This window comes from Carassius gibelio, chromosome A23 (genome assembly GCF_023724105.1).
Source record: "Carassius gibelio isolate Cgi1373 ecotype wild population from Czech Republic chromosome A23, carGib1.2-hapl.c, whole genome shotgun sequence".
Lineage (NCBI taxonomy): Eukaryota > Metazoa > Chordata > Actinopteri > Cypriniformes > Cyprinidae > Carassius > Carassius gibelio.
In genome coordinates, this window is record NC_068393.1 from 20,800,644 (window position 1) to 20,819,720 (window position 19,077).

General features: G+C 37.6%; 1 protein-coding gene and 1 long non-coding RNA gene across 2 annotated transcripts in view; both read left to right on the forward strand.

The window, feature by feature from the left end:
• LOC127944935 (nuclear factor of activated T-cells, cytoplasmic 2-like) overlaps positions 1-12,781 on the forward strand; it is a 33,682-nt gene extending 20,901 nt beyond the window's left edge. The window contains exons 7-10 of the mRNA XM_052541363.1: positions 2,116-2,171; positions 2,287-2,419; positions 2,615-3,343; positions 10,731-12,781. Of these exons, the coding sequence (XP_052397323.1) occupies positions 2,116-2,171; positions 2,287-2,419; positions 2,615-3,343; positions 10,731-10,786 (974 nt within the window). The 3' untranslated portion in view covers positions 10,787-12,781. The remainder of the gene's footprint in view (positions 1-2,115; positions 2,172-2,286; positions 2,420-2,614; positions 3,344-10,730) is intronic.
• A 1,654-nt stretch (positions 12,782-14,435) lies between these two features.
• Positions 14,436-15,908, forward strand: LOC127944956 (uncharacterized). Its single transcript, XR_008150483.1, has 2 exons — positions 14,436-14,640; positions 15,078-15,908. It is a non-coding gene; the product is annotated as an uncharacterized LOC127944956 (long non-coding RNA).
• Positions 15,909-19,077: the final 3,169 nt, after the last annotated feature.

Below are 19,077 nucleotides of genomic sequence, written 5' to 3' on the forward strand. Positions count from 1 at the left end.
AGAATGAATCATTCCTGAATGGGCATCGCTCATTGCCCAGAGAAAAGTAGACGGCGCGTTTGGATCAAGCTGAAGCATTTATAACATTTATAGCATTAAGATAAAGTAACTAGAGGAGCGTCGCCCACAGTAACGAAGTAAAAGTACAGATTTTTCCCAAAAAAATTACTCAAGTAAGAGTAAAACTACCCATCTTTAAATATACTCCAAAAAGTATTGGTTACCCCAAAAATTTACTCAAGTAAATGTAACTCGTTACTACCCACCTCTGCTTTGCTTCACTACTGCTGTTTACATTCTGTTTTGTGGATGTACGCAATGTGTCGTCTGTTTTTTGTTTGTTTTGGTAGGATGCGAAGTTCTGTTTATTGATCTGTTAGGTGTAGGCCAATGTGTTTAGTCTATCAGAAATGAGCCGTTACTCAAGTACTGTTTTAGGTAACTTTTTGATGTTGATTTTCATGCGTTAGCCCCTCTCTCTCTCATAACTAACACATTTTATTTTTTCTAAATATACAGTGTGCTCATAAAGTCTTTAAACAATTAAAAGTCATATGTTTTATTGACAGGAGGGTGAGCAGATGATTACATAATTCAAGATCCCCTCTGTGCTTATATTAAGATCCAGATGAGCATGATGTGGCAACAGTTCATTTAAATGTTGTCTATTTCTATTAAATATTAAACTAAAAGGTTTAGAAAAAGAACCTGTTAAAGAAGGTTCTAAAAAAATAAGAATTGCTTTTGTTTTGAAGGGTTTTTAATCTTGACAGAGCATTCTGAACCATTATGACTGTGAAATCCCTCTGAAATGGGAGACAGCTGCCTTTGGCTGGAGTTTTGCTGGCTCTTCCTGATTTCTCTCTTTATGCCGAGCTGGGCTTTCACTCACAAATCTTCTATGGCTACTTATATGCAAAAATGAAAAACAAACCCATGGGATCCTGAACAAGGAGCTTTGGAACAAACTGCAAACAAGCAGAATGGCCAAGGAAGAAGCACTCATCACCTGTTGCGGGTGAAAAGGAGCAGTTTGATCATAAAACAGTTTAAAGATGTTGTCCTGGCACTGCAAGTGGAATCCCCCTCACTCGAGCTGACTCATTTAAGCCACACGTCTCTCATTTGCAGCCCAACGAGGGGTTTCCCACATGCTGCTGTTATACGGAGCAAAATCGTTCCTGGTTTAGTGACTAATTTGGTAGGAATGCTATTTTACTGTTCTGGTTTAAAGATTTATTTATTATAATTTTTTTTTTTTTTTTTTTTGATGTTGAAATGTTGTTTACTTTCTATTACCATGGTTTTTGGATTTGTGTATAAATTCAAAAATGGCAGACCGAATACAGCTGCACTGTTATGTAATTCCTATTTGAAAAAGATCCTTGGGATTAGGGATGCACAGATCACATTGGTCATACTGAGATCTCGGACCTTTGATTACAAACTTTGCCAGTGTGAGCATGTAGAGTTTTTGGACTGTCATGAGGTCAGTAGTGATGTCTGAAGAAGTGGTTGTGGGTAGAAATAGGTAGAAATGTTAGATTTGTATATAAATTCAAACACGGAAGGCCAAATGCTATGTGAGCTATTAGGGACGCACAGTGCAGACAATTTGGTCATACATAAAGTTAATGAGAAAGGTTGTGTCGTGAGGTCAACATTGATGCCTCAAGAAGTGGGTGTGGGGTAAAATTGTGGTTAAAAATGGGAAGAAATGTAACTGACTTCACATGCAGCCTCTGGTATGGGAACCAGTCTGTAGGCGATGAATTGCGTAAGAACCCTATGATCTATGGATATGACAGATGAACCACAACTCATCACCCACTTTACCTGTCAAAACAGAGTTGAGTCATGAAAAACAAGGGGAAGAAGCAATGTGTGCCAATGAGAAAGGTCAAAGTGTTGCAATCATAAAGCTGGTTGGCCAAACCTGTATTTCCCCAAACTGGGAGGGAGGAACTTTGACACCAAACATGTGTGATGCAAGACGTTTTGTCTCGCAAATTATAGATAGATAGATAGATAGATAGATAGAGAATCTCAGCTTAACTTAAGCAACCCAATTTTAGCTAATTTAATCAACATTTTTTTTCCTCTTTCTATTTCCAGATGGACAGCAAATTTGGGAATTGGAAGCTACAGTTGACAAAGACAAAAGCCAGCCGGTATGTCCATTGCCTATATTACATGAATAACTGTCCTTACTGAAGGTCTATATCTTATGCTGTTCTTGTACACTGTGTATAGATGCAGCAAATAAAACAATTCTCTCATTCACAGAGCATGCTGTTCATTGAAGTGCCTCCGTATAGAGACCCATCCATTTGCCATCCTGCCAAAGTCAACTTCTACGTAATAAATGGGAAACGGAAGCGCAGTCAACCTCAGCATTTCACCTACATGCCTCTACCAGGTGCGCAGATTATTTCTGCTCCTGTACCTTTAAGGTGGTTGGGGAATTATTTACTGTAATTGTACGATTTTTATATGTGATGACCTCAGTTTGCAGTTTGCATATAATTTACCCTCTCTGTGATATTAATGTTAAGTCTGAGTGCACTTTGAATGCTCCATCACAGTTATTCTCACGGTTATTTTACTTCTCTAGTTCCCTCTATTAAGAAAGAGCCAGTGGATGAATATGAACCTGGTCCGATGGGATATTCCTTGTCACAAATGCTGGGGGTGTCTCCACAGCCATACTATAACCCTCGTGGGGTCATCCCCCCAGACAGTGGTCTGGTACCTGGGCTCGTCCCCTGTCAGCAGACCCGCCTGGGTGTCTCCCCTCCAGACCACCGATTTCAGCAGCAGAGTCCAGCCATAATGTACACCCGTCCTGGAAAGAGCTTGTCAAGCAGTCCTATTTACTCTCAGACGGGAGCCACTATGATTCCAGACTCCCATCGATCAGTTCTGGTCCACACTGGTTCCCCAGCCCAGTCCTCTCATCTGGCTGGCCAGCATCCTTCCAATCAGCATCCCTCAATCATCCAGTTCTCTCCCACCAACCACCATCTGCTCAGAGGTGGGGATCCTCCTGCACCACCACCTCCAGAACATCAACACATAATTTATTGCGAGGGCTACAATCAGCATGGTCCTCAAGCCACAGGGGCAAATCGTTCACCAGAACCAGCCCAGGCCCCTCAGCACCCTCAGAATTACCCAACAGTCATCCAACAACAGCCCTTCCTCCAGAGAGTGGCCAAAGACAGGTCACCACCTGTCCAAGCAGAGCCCCAGAGATGTTCCTCGGCAGAAGAACAGAGAACCAGCGTTCCTGGACGCGTCACAGTCAAGCAGGAGAACTTGGACCAGGCCTACCTTGATGATGGTGAGTAGCTACAGGGTTTACCAGTAGCTGTTCTAATAGTTGATAGTAGGAACTCGTAATTATGTAAAAATAAGCATACTGATTGGGAAGCTTTAGAAACTGCTTCTTAAATAGTGTGCCAATATATACTGTGGCTCAAAAGCATCTGTCAGTGCATATGCATGAAGTGACACATGCTTTCAAATTGTCTTTAAAATATGTGGTCGTAGGAATACATTGTCAAGAGCCATTCTGGCACGTTCTTTGACTGATAGCATGTTAATGTACCATTAAAAATGCCCCTGAGCAAGTTTTGTCTGCTTTGAGACAATAGAAGGAAGAGTGCTTGTCGAGTCCATCTTTTGTTGTCTTAAAATTTAGTTTTTCTTTCTTTCTCACACATATGACCCAAGGACAGTGAGACCCTCAGAATAATGTGTATTGAATGAAGTGGAATGAATGAAAGATCTATTTTGTATATACTTTACATTACTCAGGAAGAGTAAAATAGGAATTAATTATCTGGAATGAATTTCATTTCCTCACCCACACCCTTGTTTTTCAGTTGGGTCAAAAAAAACAAAGCCATGTTATAATGACTTTGAAAATGGCCAAACCACTATGTTGCAGAAAACTGGCAAGGGAAAGGCATAAGATTCCAGTGTCACTTCTGTAAGGCAATTTGGGAGTTTGAGGGGTCTGAGTTTCTCTTGTGGTTCATTACGTCACATGCGGGGGGGTTCCTTACATGCTGTATCTGACAAATAAATGGGTGCTTTTTTGACTTCTCAAATAAAAAAAGAAAAAGAAAACTGAGTAGCTCCAAAACTGCTTGGACATGTTGACAGTGTTATGATTAAAAAAAAAAAAAGGTGCCATGGCAACCCTTTGTCAAACAGTGGAATGGCTGCCTGGGAGAGCTGGGGAAAGCCTTTTGTTTGTTATACTTGGCCAGGGCTTCCCCTCGGCCCAGCACCCCCCAATACTGTGGGGGTAACCCACGAGAGGATTTGCTTTTTTCCCCACAAGCTGTACTCTCGCCAATCTGGAGGATAGAACACATGTTTGCAGCTGCTGCACTTATCCAGAAAACAGCTTGATCTGAACAAGATAGTAATGGGTGGAAGTTCGCAGGAAAAGGAAAAGGGCCATGTTGGATGGAAAAACTGAAGCGGATGAGACCAGGAGCAAAGAATGGAGTTTCTTCTGCATACATCTAATAGGGTTTCCCTGAGTAAACAGCAACACTGCAACTGTAGACACGTCAATAGAGAGTTACTATGAGATTCCCAGGACCTTAAACCTTTAAACAAGGTTGCTGTTTTAGAATCCCTTTAGACCCCCCCATTTTATGTACAAGAATTTCTGGTAGCTCCATTAGAGTTTAATACCACTATGGTAAACCCATCATGGTGCCAGTGAATTCCCTCATTAAAGCCCTTTAAAGCAAGACAGAAACTGCTGCGATTTATAAAAATCTCAGGGAATAATAGTGGCCACACAGAATCCTGTGCTCTTGCAACAATTTTGGAAACTAGGAAATTACCACTTTACCACTCCAACCCAAAATAGTTTGAAATGCAGCGTGTTCTGTTGGGCCACAGTTATTCGCTGAAGTTGCTGAATCTCTCAAGGTGCGTCGCAGCTGTTTTTGTCATTCTACTCATGAGCAACTTTAGCTTTCACTTCAGCTTAGTGGATTTAGCATGGTCTTTATGATGAGGCTGGCTGGCCTAATTATGAACCACCCTAAACTAGTTGGTTAAGCTAGTTAAGAAGCTTTGTGGCTCCAGTTTTACTTTGAAGAAGTGATACCTGTAGTTCAGACAAAGTCCAGGTCACCGAGAGCAGGAAGAATGACGACAACAAAAAGTCCCATTTGTTTCTGCTTGCAGAGGTGTCAAGGTGTAGCGATCCACCCACTAACATCTGCCAGGACCTTCACACACAACCGTTTGTAATATGACTCATGCAGATTCATCTATCTCACTTAGAATTTAGATAGTGGCTTTTGAAGGGGGTATCAGGGTTTCTGTGGTTGGCTTTCTGTATAGAAACTGTACCTTCATTAATTTCATTATGAACATGCATGTTTTGCATTTCTCAATAGCAAGTGAGCACATGTTTTGTGTTAATTCTAGATGACTTCTTTACAGCCTTAACCAGCAAGACTGTTTGAACAGCTTTACCAGCAAAGTTTTAGCGATGGTGGTCCACCAGCTTGATCAACTAGGTTGGTACAAGCCTAGGCTAGTACCAACCTTGAAATGTACATTAGTCCAAAATGATCTTTTTTTAGTTTTCCTTGACTGTACACCTTTGATTTTAGCCCATCTCCACATTGGCCCTTAACAAGTGTTATAAACAGCCAAGCTGGCCTAGAGTTTTTAGGGTACAATGTTGGCCAATCTTCCAGTGCTCAACTGGCTCAACTTAGACTTCCCAGGCTGGAACCAAAGCCCGAGGCATCAGAGCTGAAGGTCTTCCAGCTGGCGAGAGCAGCAGGAATAATTTAGATAGAGCACGTAAGCCGTGCACATTAGTTTCAGATCACTTGCATCCAGTTTTGGACCATTTATACGCCAAGACTTTGGATTTGTGGCTGTAAAAATGGTGTCCTGATAAGACGTAGCTTTGTTTTTTGAAAGTGGTGTTCGAATTAAGCAGCATCTGTAGTTTACAGAGTGTAACATAGTACAGAAAGCAGAGTTGAAAGGGTAGGAGATCTAGATAGTTTAACTTTTGGATTTGCTCTTTCTGTCTGTTTTTGAAGGCAAACAGTCAGGCCTGTGGTGTAGACTCTTCCTGTCCTTTACGCTTCTTTACTAAACTTTTTTTACTTTTTACGCTGTTTTACTACACTGTGGCTTTATTATTGCCTTAGTGCTAGCCCATACCCACCACACACACACACACACACACACTAACTTGTAGATCATGTGCTGTATGTCTGTTCACTGTCTTTACACTCTTTTCAACATACTTGCTCATTTCTTGCTCTGCTGTATAGACCTTAGTTAGAGATAGTGCTGTTTTTTTATCCCCAAAAAGATACATTTTTTGTATTGCATTATATAAACAAATGACACCTAGTTACATCTACAAATGGTGTCTACTTAGTCTAAGGTCCATACACATACAGTATATATACCTAAAGTCAAAATAGGATGTCCTGTCATTCTATGTTGTCATGTTTTTTCTATCAGGGTGGATTTTCCACTGGTGGACTTCTATTGCTTTAATACTGAGCAAATATTTTATTTATACTTTAAGCCACTTTCATCATAGAGACATTTGACTGGTCCCCTCAATATAGTGGATTCCAGGTTTTACTATACTTTTTGAGGTGTTTGCAAAACCTGATCCACATACACACAGTTCTGGTCCACAGGAAGATTTACCTTAAGACTAAAGGTTGTTTTATATAAAGCTAATAATAAGGACTACAGCCTAACCCTACACCTAAAAGAAAACTTTTCACGTTTTTGTCCCCAAGTATAGTTGAGTATATGCGTGCGCACACACATAGTGGAGACTGAGTCATCTACTATGCTCTGTCTTACTCTCCACCATTGGTTTAGTAAACAAGCTTCCTGATTGGCTAAGGTCTCTCCAGCCAGACACTCACCTATTATACCGTCCAGTCTGTACACTTCTTCCTTTACAACTCTAAACCATCAGTGTGTGCCAACCCTTCATTTCTTTCCCTATAAGCCCCCTTTCCTTTACATTGCATGGTTGTGTATGTATGGACAGGAAGAATACTTCATCATGGGGCTTATTTCGAAGATGTGTGTTATTATGTTTCTAAGTGATCTGATTTTAGATTGTTTTGGGGATTTTTCTTTTGGTCCATTACGAAACCACCTAGCAACTTGCTAGGTGCTAAAAGCCACATCAGCAAGTTTTGCTCAGAGAAGCACCACATGTATTAAATTCAGACGAAAACTAGTTTCTTACTGCTGTTACGTGTCAAAAGGTCCAGCTTCCTTGCAGATGAGAGTTTTTTTAAGCTGTACCATAGTAAGATCTGCAGTCTGCAATGACTGCAGGGGCATGTATTAGTTTTTCTTTCTTTTTTACTCGCTGATAAAGCACCTCAGCATCCCGTTGCTACTGGTATATTCCTCTCTCATCTGTTCTTCATTTGTCTAGGAGGGAAAAACAGATGTTATCCACAGATCTCCCATACTTAGTTTGTATAAAACCGCGAGACTTTCTTGATTGTGCTGTTGTAGATTCTACTGAAAAGAAAGGTTTTATTTGAGCCTAATCACAGTTATCACAAATTTCCTGAATAATGCATTTTAGTATTATGTATTCCAACATTTATTTATTTAGAATTTAAAAGGCCATTTAATGAATTAATGAAGCATTTACTATTTACTAAGCATTTATCATATCTGAGCTGGTTTAAACGCTTCATGCTATTTTTAATCGGTTTATTTTCAGTTTAGACTTTTATATCTGTGGCATTTTGCTTCTTGCACAATCAAAGCTTCAAATGGGGAAATCAGTTCAACATCAAGTTCCTTCTCTAACGCAAGCTTTTACCACAACATACGCTATTTGTCACAGTTTTTCAGTATGGTTTATTTGCTTCTTGGTTGGCCACTTAGTGATGTTTTTCTTATGCATACATTTGTGCATTTTTACTGTTTTACATTGACGTGGTGTTGCACTTCAAATACAGAGCACTATAGCTTGTTGTTTGCTTTTTTGTTACTATGTAATGTTGCATTATACATTGCTAATAAAAGAGTGCAGCTTGCTTTAATGGGCTTCATTTATTTAATGCTAAATATTCAGAATGGCCCTCAATAACTTGGCTCAAGAGAATCTATATGCTACACCTGTTATTCCAGCAAATCCTTTCTAACAAACAGCATGGCATTGTGGTAGTGATGACCTGGCTGTGCTCTGGGTTTCCAGCCCAAAGTGTCTTGTCCTGATAGTATACGCCACTGAGGATGTGGCCAATCAGGTTAAACCACATTCTCTTCATGCCGTAAAGTTTGTAAAGAGTTTGTAAAGCAAAGTCTGCATGATGCTGCAGTTCAGAATGGTGTATATATATATATATATATATTAGGGGTGTAACGATACGCGTATTCGTATTGAACCGTTCGGTACGACGCTTTCGGTTCGGTACGCGGTACGCATTATGTATACCGAACGGTTCGTTGGAGTAATTAATTATATTTGAAAAAAAAAAAAAAGAGAGAGAAAGAAATATAATGATATGCGTTCAACAAGGTAGCCCAATAACCCAAACAACGTAACAGGCAACGCCCCTGACACTCCCGAAGAAGAAAAAAACACCATCTTATATGTTTATGTTAGGCTACTCAGCAGGCGCTCGCTCACTCAGTACACGCTGAAGGCTCGTTGCAAAATAGCCAATGCGTTTAACAGACTAGAAATGAGAAGATCCTCCAATAACCAACAGGTCTGGTGTTTGGGTGCACTTTGGATTCCCTTTAAGCTATAATGGTGATGGCAAGAGAGTGGTGGATAAAAAAACAACGGTATGTCGCATCTGCAACATGACAGGGTACACCAGCGGGATTACAAAAAAAAAAAAAAAAAACCCAGCGGGAATATCTGGGATATATGCGTCAGTACTATCTGGGAAAAGACGAAAAAAAGGAGAAACATGCACGCAGCAAACTATCCCTGCAGCATTTAGACACTATAGCTTACAGGGAATCCAACCCAAACACCAGACCTGTTGGTTATTTTAGGATCTTATATTTCTGGTCTTTTAAATGCATTAGACATTTTGCAACGAGCCTTCAGCGCGTGCTGAGTGAGCGAGTGCCTTAGGGGCCGTTCACATATCGTGCCTAAAAACGCATGGAAAACGCTAAGCGCGTCTTTCTCCTCCTTTCCAAAGCGCTCGGGCAGAAGCGCTCATGAGGCGTCTGTCTTTGCTAAGCAACAATGACGTGCTCTCTCCATGAGACGCGGAAATTTCAGCGAAGGATAAATGGATTTGCAGCTCTAAAAATCGCTTGCAGTAGCTCTGCTACTGAATTTATTTCAAAATTGCAATCCATATACAACTATGATCAGCTGTTCCTTCATCTTGGCTGAGCTCTCAACGTTGTTACGGGAAAGGATGAAGCTGATTGGTTGGTTCTTGTCACATGACCCGCGGTGCGCTTGCGGCATTCTGAAAAGTTGAGATTTTTTTACATGTTGCTGTATCTAAAACGTATCGAACCGAACCGAACCGAACCGTGACATCAGTGTATCGTATCGTGAACCGTTACACCCCAAAAATATATATATATATATATATATATATATATATATATATATATATATATATATATATATATATATAACAAATGGAATAATTTGTCCTAAGCCAACTTATTTTATTTATACCATTACTTACCTACTAAACGTTTTTGAACATGATACCATGGTAATACTTTTGGACAGTAACATGCATTTATTGTACCAACTTGTTCTTAGTCTACCATGTAATCGTACCATCAATCGTACCATGAATTTGTCATCATTTTATTCCATGCTTAACTCAGACCTTGCTAGAGGTGTATTCCCACATTCGTGTGATTTGATCTTACTGGTGACCTTTGTTCATGTCTGAGTTGTGGCTAGACTGGAGTTGGTGTGTGGTGCTATTGTGATTGTGTTGACAACCCCACTCGCCCTGCTGCTATTCTCAGAATGAAGAGGCACTAAAAGTTTCCATTTATGCCCCCCTGTAAAAAGAGTAACAACAGGAAGTAATGGCCAATACAAGGGCTTCACTGAGCCTGTTCTGTCAGATGATTCCCTTCCACCTAGTGCCCATTCAGTGTCACTGCAGTTTACATGCAGTAAAAGTGATATTTGTGTGTGTGTGTGCATTTGAAAGCTGAATAAACAAACTTCCCATTGATGCATGGTTTATTAGGATCGGGCAATATTTACAGAGATACAATTATTTGAATATCTGGAATCTGAGGGTGCAAAAAAATCTAAATGTAGAAAAAATCGCCTTTGAAGTTGTCCAAATGAATTCATAGCAATGCATATTATTAATCAAAAATTAAGTTTTGATATATTTACAGTAGGAAATCTAAAAAATATCTTCAGGGAACATGATCTTTACTTAATATCCTAATGATTTTGACATTAATAAAAAAATCTAAAATAAAAAAATTTAAAATAAAAAAATTTGACCCATATAATGTTTTTTTTTTTTTGGCTATTGCTACAAATATACCCCATCGACTTAAGACTTAAGGTTTTGTGGTCCAGGGTCACACACACACACACACACACACACACACACACACATATATTAAATATACATTATGCAGTTCACTTGCAGTTCACAAATGTTCTGTCCTTTGGTTTTGAAACATGTTCTTGTTTTCTGTCATTTCTGTAGTGAATGAGATCATAAGGAAGGATCTGACAGGAGTGCCTGGCAGGGGTCAGACATAGAGGAAACCCCTGATTGGGAAGCACGCAGGACCCCTGGTGTGTTCACTATTTCCCCGTGTATCACCGTTCCCCTTCCTTCAGCGCTGCAGTGAAGCCCCTGACAAAAACTGGATCATGGACCACGTTTAGCCAAACATCCATCTCCGTCTACTCCAGGAACAGCAGCGTGTTGATGTGCAAATGGTATTAAATTCCCCTGCTATTATATGATTTTTGAAAACTCGTCCAATGTTGATCTCATATGTCAAAGTTGTCAGAAACTCAAGCCTTCATAAACAGTTTGGATTGGACAGGTGGAGTTAAGTCCGTTTTTTTTCCTTTTTGTGGGTCTTTTATTCCATAGCCTTTTGACTCACATCAATTCACTCACTCAGATTAGTGTATTTCAAGCAATAACCTCATCATCTGTGAGAATAAACCATTACTGTCTAAAATATTCCCAAAAACAAGAGGTTTGCACGTACTTCTGAATGGAAAGTGGATGAATACATAACACCATTGACATATGTGTCTAAGAATAGCCCTTTTTTATTATTATTATTAGGTGAACCCACGTGTACATCAATCCAAAGTTATGGGGGAAAAAAGCCTTAATATTTTAATTACTATAAGCAAAAGCACTGTTCATGAAGGGAACTCTTCAAAACAGAGTATGCACTTCTTGTCAGCGAATTATATATTATTTAAGGTTTCTCAGCTAAATGAGATTTGTTTATAATCATGTAGATGCTGAGCTCATATAGCAAAAAAACTAAAACAATTAAGTGATATTTTTTTTCTTTGTGATGTAATTTAACAGCTGTGCCTTTTCCTAAAGTGCCTTTTCCTAAAGTGCTGTCCTTCTACCAAAACGCAGAACAAGCGAACCAAAAAGGAATGGAAATACATGTACCTTGTGTCAAGTCAGAGCCCATAATGCCCTGCACTACATTAAGGTTCTGAAAACATCTTTGTGCCATACTAAAACTGTGTGGTTATCATATTTTATTATTGTTTATTTGTGTACTCGTGACCTTACCAGTTCCATCTGTTCTACTTATGAATATACAACACTTGAAATATTCAAGTTTTGTGTCCCATGTTAAACTTTAGGTTAGATTTATAACAGATCTGTCTCATGGAGGATTTTTTTTTAATGCTTTGCTTTTATGATATGCATATATATGTATTGTGTATGTAATGTTTGTGTAAATGTAGCACATTCATGGGAATCACTTTCTGTACATAGTAGATACAGTCCGCATGTCTCCAACACAGTCACATTCGTTTTCTCATCTGAATGCAAACTGACAAAATGAGAATTTATTGAAGTAACAAATTAATTATTAATTAAATTAATTATTCATTAAGAAGCATCAGCGTGTGTTCAAAGGCTTCTTTCTGAAAGTATTTTTGAAAGCAATCCTGCCAACTTAAAAAAAAAATGAATAAGCAGTTATGCAATATATATTTATGTCTTTACAATTTTGGCTGAATAATTAAGAGAGTTATTTCATTTGTATTATCTCAAATTTATTTTGGAATACGTTATAAAAAGAGTGATGCTAATGTTTCCATGGAGCCAATGTACAGTACAGTGGGCATAACAACACAACTATATTCAGAATGTAAACCTTTTCTTTTTATTGTGAATAGATTGCTTCAAAAGTGTAAAGACTGTTTCAATCATTTGTTATTTTAAGAATCAGATAGTCAAAATAGGAAGAGAATATTTATATGAACTGAATCAGTTGTTCTCTTTACATTTAATATATCTTATAACCAAGGCAATGAACTGCCAAAGCTTTTGCTGCATAAAAACAAATTGCATATAATTTTTTATATATTAAGGTAAAATTCCAAAAGAGAGACCAATTCTATTTTTTATTTCATTTGTCATGATTATATTCATGTTTTGGCTTAAGCATGTCTAACCTAATATGTTCAAACTGTTTTTGTTTTTTTAATAAACCTAGCTGAGAACTGAAAGCAATAAAACTGAAAGCTTTAACGAGATTCTCTCTCTGAGTCTTCATTAGACATATCACATTCACTCACTGTGGGATACTTCTTTCGTCTTCAAGACTCTTCTATCCCCATATGTCTTTGTATATTAAAATTAAATCAATCTAAAAAACATACAATCAAATAATAAAGAATTTATTTATATTTAAAGTCTCAGAAGATCACGAAGAGCGGTGAGAAACCACGAAATGAAAAAATTATAAAAATAAAATAAACATTGTATTAACGTCTACACGAGAAAGAAGTGCTAGCCTGCAAATATTATCTCGGGAGCTATTTATACTTCATCTAACCCTTAAATTTAATTTTATCACTAACAAAATGTAAAGTTTAATATTTTGGAGTTGAATAAAATCAAATAAATTAGACGTTGCCACGTGAGAAATTGTATATTCAATGAAGAAAACAGTTAGAGGGACTTAAGCAGAATTCACTCTCAAAATAGCAGTGATTGACAGTGATAACTACGGAAGTTCTAAGCGGCCATGCATTATATTTTTTTTTCCTTTTTGTTTTCTCGTTATAACGACTTAATTTTCTCGTTATCTCGACATAGCAAAAGTCGTTTTCTTGTTATAACGACTTATTTTTCTCGTTATCTCGACATAACTAAAGTTTGTTTTCTTGGTATAACCATAGGCTACGGTGCCTCTAAAGTGACTTGTTTTCGGTTCACTTAGGCCACGGGATATTAATTTGTGGGAACGTCATATTAACTTGTGGGAACGTCATATTATGTCCACGAGATCATTTTGTTGAGGTAATGACATCCTTATGTCGTGGCCTCAAGATGCTATGTTGAGGGAACAACATCCATTTCTCGTGGCCACGACTTCTTATGTTGAGGGAACGATATGTTTATGTAAACAAACCTGCGTGACCATAGCAACCCAGAATTATCAGAAATGGATTCATTCATATTTTATTTTGATTTAAGTAATTATTGTATTAACCATATGCTCTGGCTACCGGGCTGTATTACATGCGATCATCATCATTCAAATGAAGTTTATCATAAATAAATATGACGTGCATAATAAAATATAAAAACTTTTTTTATCCATCCTACAGTCTTGTAAGTCCATTAACTGATAGTACTTCCCACGTAATATGTGTACATTATTATTATTATTAGCCTTATATTATTAGTTATATTTTTTTTATTTCGTTAAAAAATAAAATATGAATGAATCCATCTCTGATAGGCCTAATCCTATCAAAATCCTACAATTTATTTTTTTAATAGCATACTGTAAATGCTCGACATTAACATAAAATGTCATAAATGCATACATTTTATATGTATAAATAATATTATAATTTCTTAATTAAAAATAAAATGTGAATGAATCCATCTCTGATAGGCCTAATCCTGGATTGCTATGGTCACGCAGGTTTATTTACTATTAAACTCGTGGCCTCGAGAAAAAACATATGTTCACTCAACATAAGAAGTCGTGGCCACGAAATAAGGATGTCATTACCTCGACAAAATGATCTCTTGGCCACGACATTATATGACGTTCCCACGAGTTAATATGACGTTCCCACAAATTAATATCCCGTGGCCACGACATATTATCACATTCCCACGAGTTATTATTTCGTGGCCACGAAAAAACTAAGTAAACTGAACAAACACTTTACGGGCACCGTAATAGACATATAAATACATAGACGCCTCATTGGCCACTCGACCGCACGTCAACGTCGCCGCCATATTGGAGCGGGCAACTCTCATAACTCTCAGATCAGGACAGAAGAAAACGTACCTGACTCTTCGACAGATTGGACACCTACAAACCGTCACACGATAATAAAAACAGATCTCGGGGTGTTATCTTTCACAGGTAAGACTCCGCTGTTCTTTCTCGAAGTTTTTTGGTGATTTTTAACATTATGTTGACAGCTTAATTAACCACCAGTGTCAGACTATTAATAAATCTAGCGATATCGCTAACGTAGTTAGCAGTGAAAGCTGAGACTTTATAAGAATTCAAAGTTTAAATGAATTCTTATTACGTTTTAACTTATATTGCCATTTATATAATAAACTAAATCATGTTATGAGCACAAAATACAGAGTGAGCGCTTTGACTGTCTAGATTAATGATGGAGCTAAAGCTTCTCTCTTTAATTTCACTACCGTTACTTATTTACAAAGATTAAGTGGTAACACTTTAGAATACTAGTCCTTTAGTTAATGTTAACGATTCATTAACGAACATGAACAAACAATGAACAAACTGTGAACTTATTCCATGTATTCTTTTTTCTTCCCTTTTAGCCATTTGCAAACAGGACAAGGACAGCCTTAAGGAAAGCTGAGGAAAGCTGTTCTCTGTATTTCCAAGAGACAAAACTATACCGCCCTAGACTAATGTTGTGTTACTAAACCCAGAGCAGCCCTGAATGAATCGACAGAATGACCCAGCTCATATTCTAAAGCGATTAATCGTTTGAAAGCATTAATTTATACCAGAAAACAAAACAGAAATACCAAGGAAGAAAATCTCTGCATTAATCACTTAATCCTTTGATTCTGATTCATTCAGACATTTCTAATAATGTTGATACAAATGCTAATACTGCACTCATGTTTATAATAAAAGATGACATAATCATTCAGAAAAAAAACTTAAACCCAGCAAAGAAATAATGGATGTTGCATTAAGTAATTTATTTTCTCATTACATACAGTCAAGTATATTACAGATCTCTTCATACTCAATATAAAATTAGATTCATTGTGGCGTATATATTCAGATTTGAGAGGTTAAAGGGCAGAGAGCATGATCACTGTACAGCGGATTCCTCACTGCTTCCTCACCTCAGCAATAATCTGGGGAAGAAAAAATATTACACTCTGTATTCCAGTGCTAATATATGAACATCGTGAAACCAAGACATTTGCAGGAGATGCATAATGACCTCAGATAATAATTTTTATTATCTACTCAATATATTCATTTTTAGATTTTTATTGGTTAATTCTTAAAACGGGGGGAAAAAATTCTGCCAAAGGTGAAAACTATTGTTTTTCTTAGCCGCTGACAGATATTTGTTCTTGTTTTAAACATGAACTCATTTATATTTCAGTAAATGCTTCTCAATTTAACTCTCTGGGGTTCTTCATTTATGAGTCACACTCAGGACCTTCGGGTCAAAAATGACCCGGAGGGCGGGATTCAGGTATACTTTTTTTCAGTAAAATCATTCAAATGTATTTTTGTTCAATAATATTTTTTGAGAAAATTTTATGATAATAATGAATTTTTATGCAATAATTATGATCATTTTTTTCCTATTGAATAAAATAGGAAATTTATATATATATATATATATATATGTTATTTGAAAAAAAAAATTTCTATAAATGCTGTATTTTATTTTAAAGTACAGCCAAGGCCTATAGAAAACAATTTTTGAAATTAGATTGGTGCCATCTAGTGGACAAATTAAGCATTTTTATCATGCAATAGCACATTTTTACCACTATAGAGAATACAGCTCTCTGTAGAAAGGCTTGTGAATTCTAGTGATTTTTGCACATATTTGCCTATTTATTTCAGGTTGTTGATTTCAATATATAATCACAGATTCTCAAAGACTATTTTTGTCAAGGTGTTTTTTTTTTTTTTTTTTTGGTTTAAATGGGAATTTCAAGTGCCAGGTTTACTTTATAATACAGTCAAACCTGAACATTGCACTAGAAAGAGAACAAATGGAAAGCATTTTGTTACCCATTGTTTTAATCCTAACTTAATAAAATAAATTACATTATTTCAATCATAACATATTTTTATTAAGCTTTTATTAGAGAGAGACATAGTATGTGACTTTTGAATTTTGGACCCAATGTCTCCCCTTTATTTTATTCACTGATTTTCACATATTCTCATATTTCTCTGTTACAGGCTCACCAGTCTAGTATTTCCTTGTGTGTGTGTCAACAGATGCTGTGATTGGCTTCTTGATTTTATAAATAGGTGCTGCAATAGGCCTTTGAACTTACTCTGTTTGTGAGAGTGTGCGTGCGTGCGTGCGTGCGTGTTTGTGTTTGTGTGTGTGTGTGTGTGTGTGTGTGTGTGTGTGTGTTCAAGAGAGAGACATGGTGTGTGACTTTTGCATTTTGGATCCAAGTCCCTCCCCAGGATGATGATGTCACAGCCAGAGTAGTACGCCTGTCCCACGAGCCCCGGACAAAACAACACACACAGTCTGACACTGATAATCACAGAGAGTTCTACATATCATCTGAATGTAGAGTTTTGCTACATTTTTATTAATTTTTTTAAGTCGAGGAATCAAAGTTTTAAAGGTTTTCATTTACGGTTAATAATCTCTGCTGCTACTGTTACACTCACGGTCACGAACAGCTAGAATCATCTGGACTTTTTGAGTCAAATATTTTGGCAAATTTTTTTAGCATTTTTATTTTATATTATTTCTTAACATATCAGACAATATCTGCCTTCATTGTGCATGCATCTTGTTTATTCTCACTTATAAACTTTTTGTTGTTTTTGTTTTGTTTTGTTGTGTTGTTTTTCATCCTCATTTGTAAGTTGCTTTGGATAAAAGTGTCTGCTAAATGAATAAATGTAAACGTAAACTTATCAAATTATGGCTTAGTTTCCTTACATGAATATCGAAATATTCAACTCAAATAGACACTTGTATGATGCAGTATTAGAATTAGAATTTAATTTGGGGTCCTGAAAGAGGTTAAGATGACCATTGCTACAAAAATAAAATAAAAATTGAAACTCATCCTATTTTGTTTTAATTTTCCATTATACAGTTACTGATGCTATGGACTGTGGGATTACTAACAGGCTATTAACAAAAATTTTTTTTGTTCTTTTCTCTTTATTAAAACTTGATCTAGTAGCCTACATGATAGAATCTAATGCTTTGCAAATCCGCTCGAAAGACCTGATTTCAAATGATTCGCGAAACGCGTTTCGGAGTCCCGATCAGAATCAAATGTTTTGCCGACTCGCTCCGAAGCCCAGATCAAATGATTCGTTATACGCGCTTCGGAGTCCCGATCAGAATCAAATGTTTTGCAGACTCGCTCCGAAGCCCAGATCAAATGATTCGTGAAACGCGCTTCGGAGTCCCGATCAGAATCAAATGTAACCAGGTCAAATGATTCGTGAAAAGCGCTTCGGAGTCCTGATCAGAATCAAATGTTTTGCCAACTCGCTCCGAAGCCCAGATCAAATGATTCGTGAAACGCGCTTCGGAGTCCCGATCAGAATCAAATGTTCCCAGGTCAAATGATGCGTGAAACGCGCTTCGGAGTCCTGATCAGAATCAAATGTTTTGCCGACTCGCTCCGAAGCCCAGATCAAATGATTCGTGAAACGCGCTTCGGAGTCCCGATCAGAATCAAATGTTTTGCCGACTCGCTCCGAAGCCCAGATCAAATGATTCGTGATACCCGCTTCGGAGTCCCGATCAGAATCAAATGTTTTGCCGACTCGCTCCGAAGCCCAGATCAAATGATTCGTGAAACGCGCTTCGGAGTCCCGATCAGAATCAAATGTTCCCAGGTCAAATGATTCGTGAAACGCGCTTCGGAGTCCCGATCAGAATCAAATGTTTTGCCGACTCGCTCCGAAGCCCAGATCAAATGATTCGTGAAACGCGCTTCGGAGTCCCGATCAGAATCAAATGTTTTGCCGTCTCGCTCCGAAGCCCAGGTCAAATGATTCGTGAAACGCGCTTCGGAGTCCCGATCAGAATCAAATGTTCCCAGGTCAAATGATTCGTGAAACGCGCTTCGGAGTCCCGATCAGAATCAAATGTTCCCAGGTCAAATGATTCGTGAAACGCGCTTCGGAGTCCCGATCAGAATCGAATGTCTTGCGAACTCGCTCCGATGCCTCAGATTGTTGTTAATCTTGCAGATCATGATTTATATCTACTCTTCCTCTCCCTGCAGTTTGGTAATATAAAGATTCCTCTTTTGAACTCCCACCTCTTCTGTAGGTTTGTTCTGGGTCTGAATTTGGGCTCCTGGGGTCTCAAAAAAGAAAAATTTTCAATCTTCAAGGTACATTCAAATTACATTACATGAATATGTTACAGTTATACTAAATTAACAGATCTTTAAACCGAAAAAATCAACGAAATCAACAAGTGAGACAAATGTGAGCTTTCAATTAATAATTTTCCAAACCTAACAAAATAACTGGAGGCAAAGTTTTTTTTAACTGCAGGTATATCACAAACCTCTGAAATCGGTTGATAAATTGTGAACGTTATCGTGTTTTTAT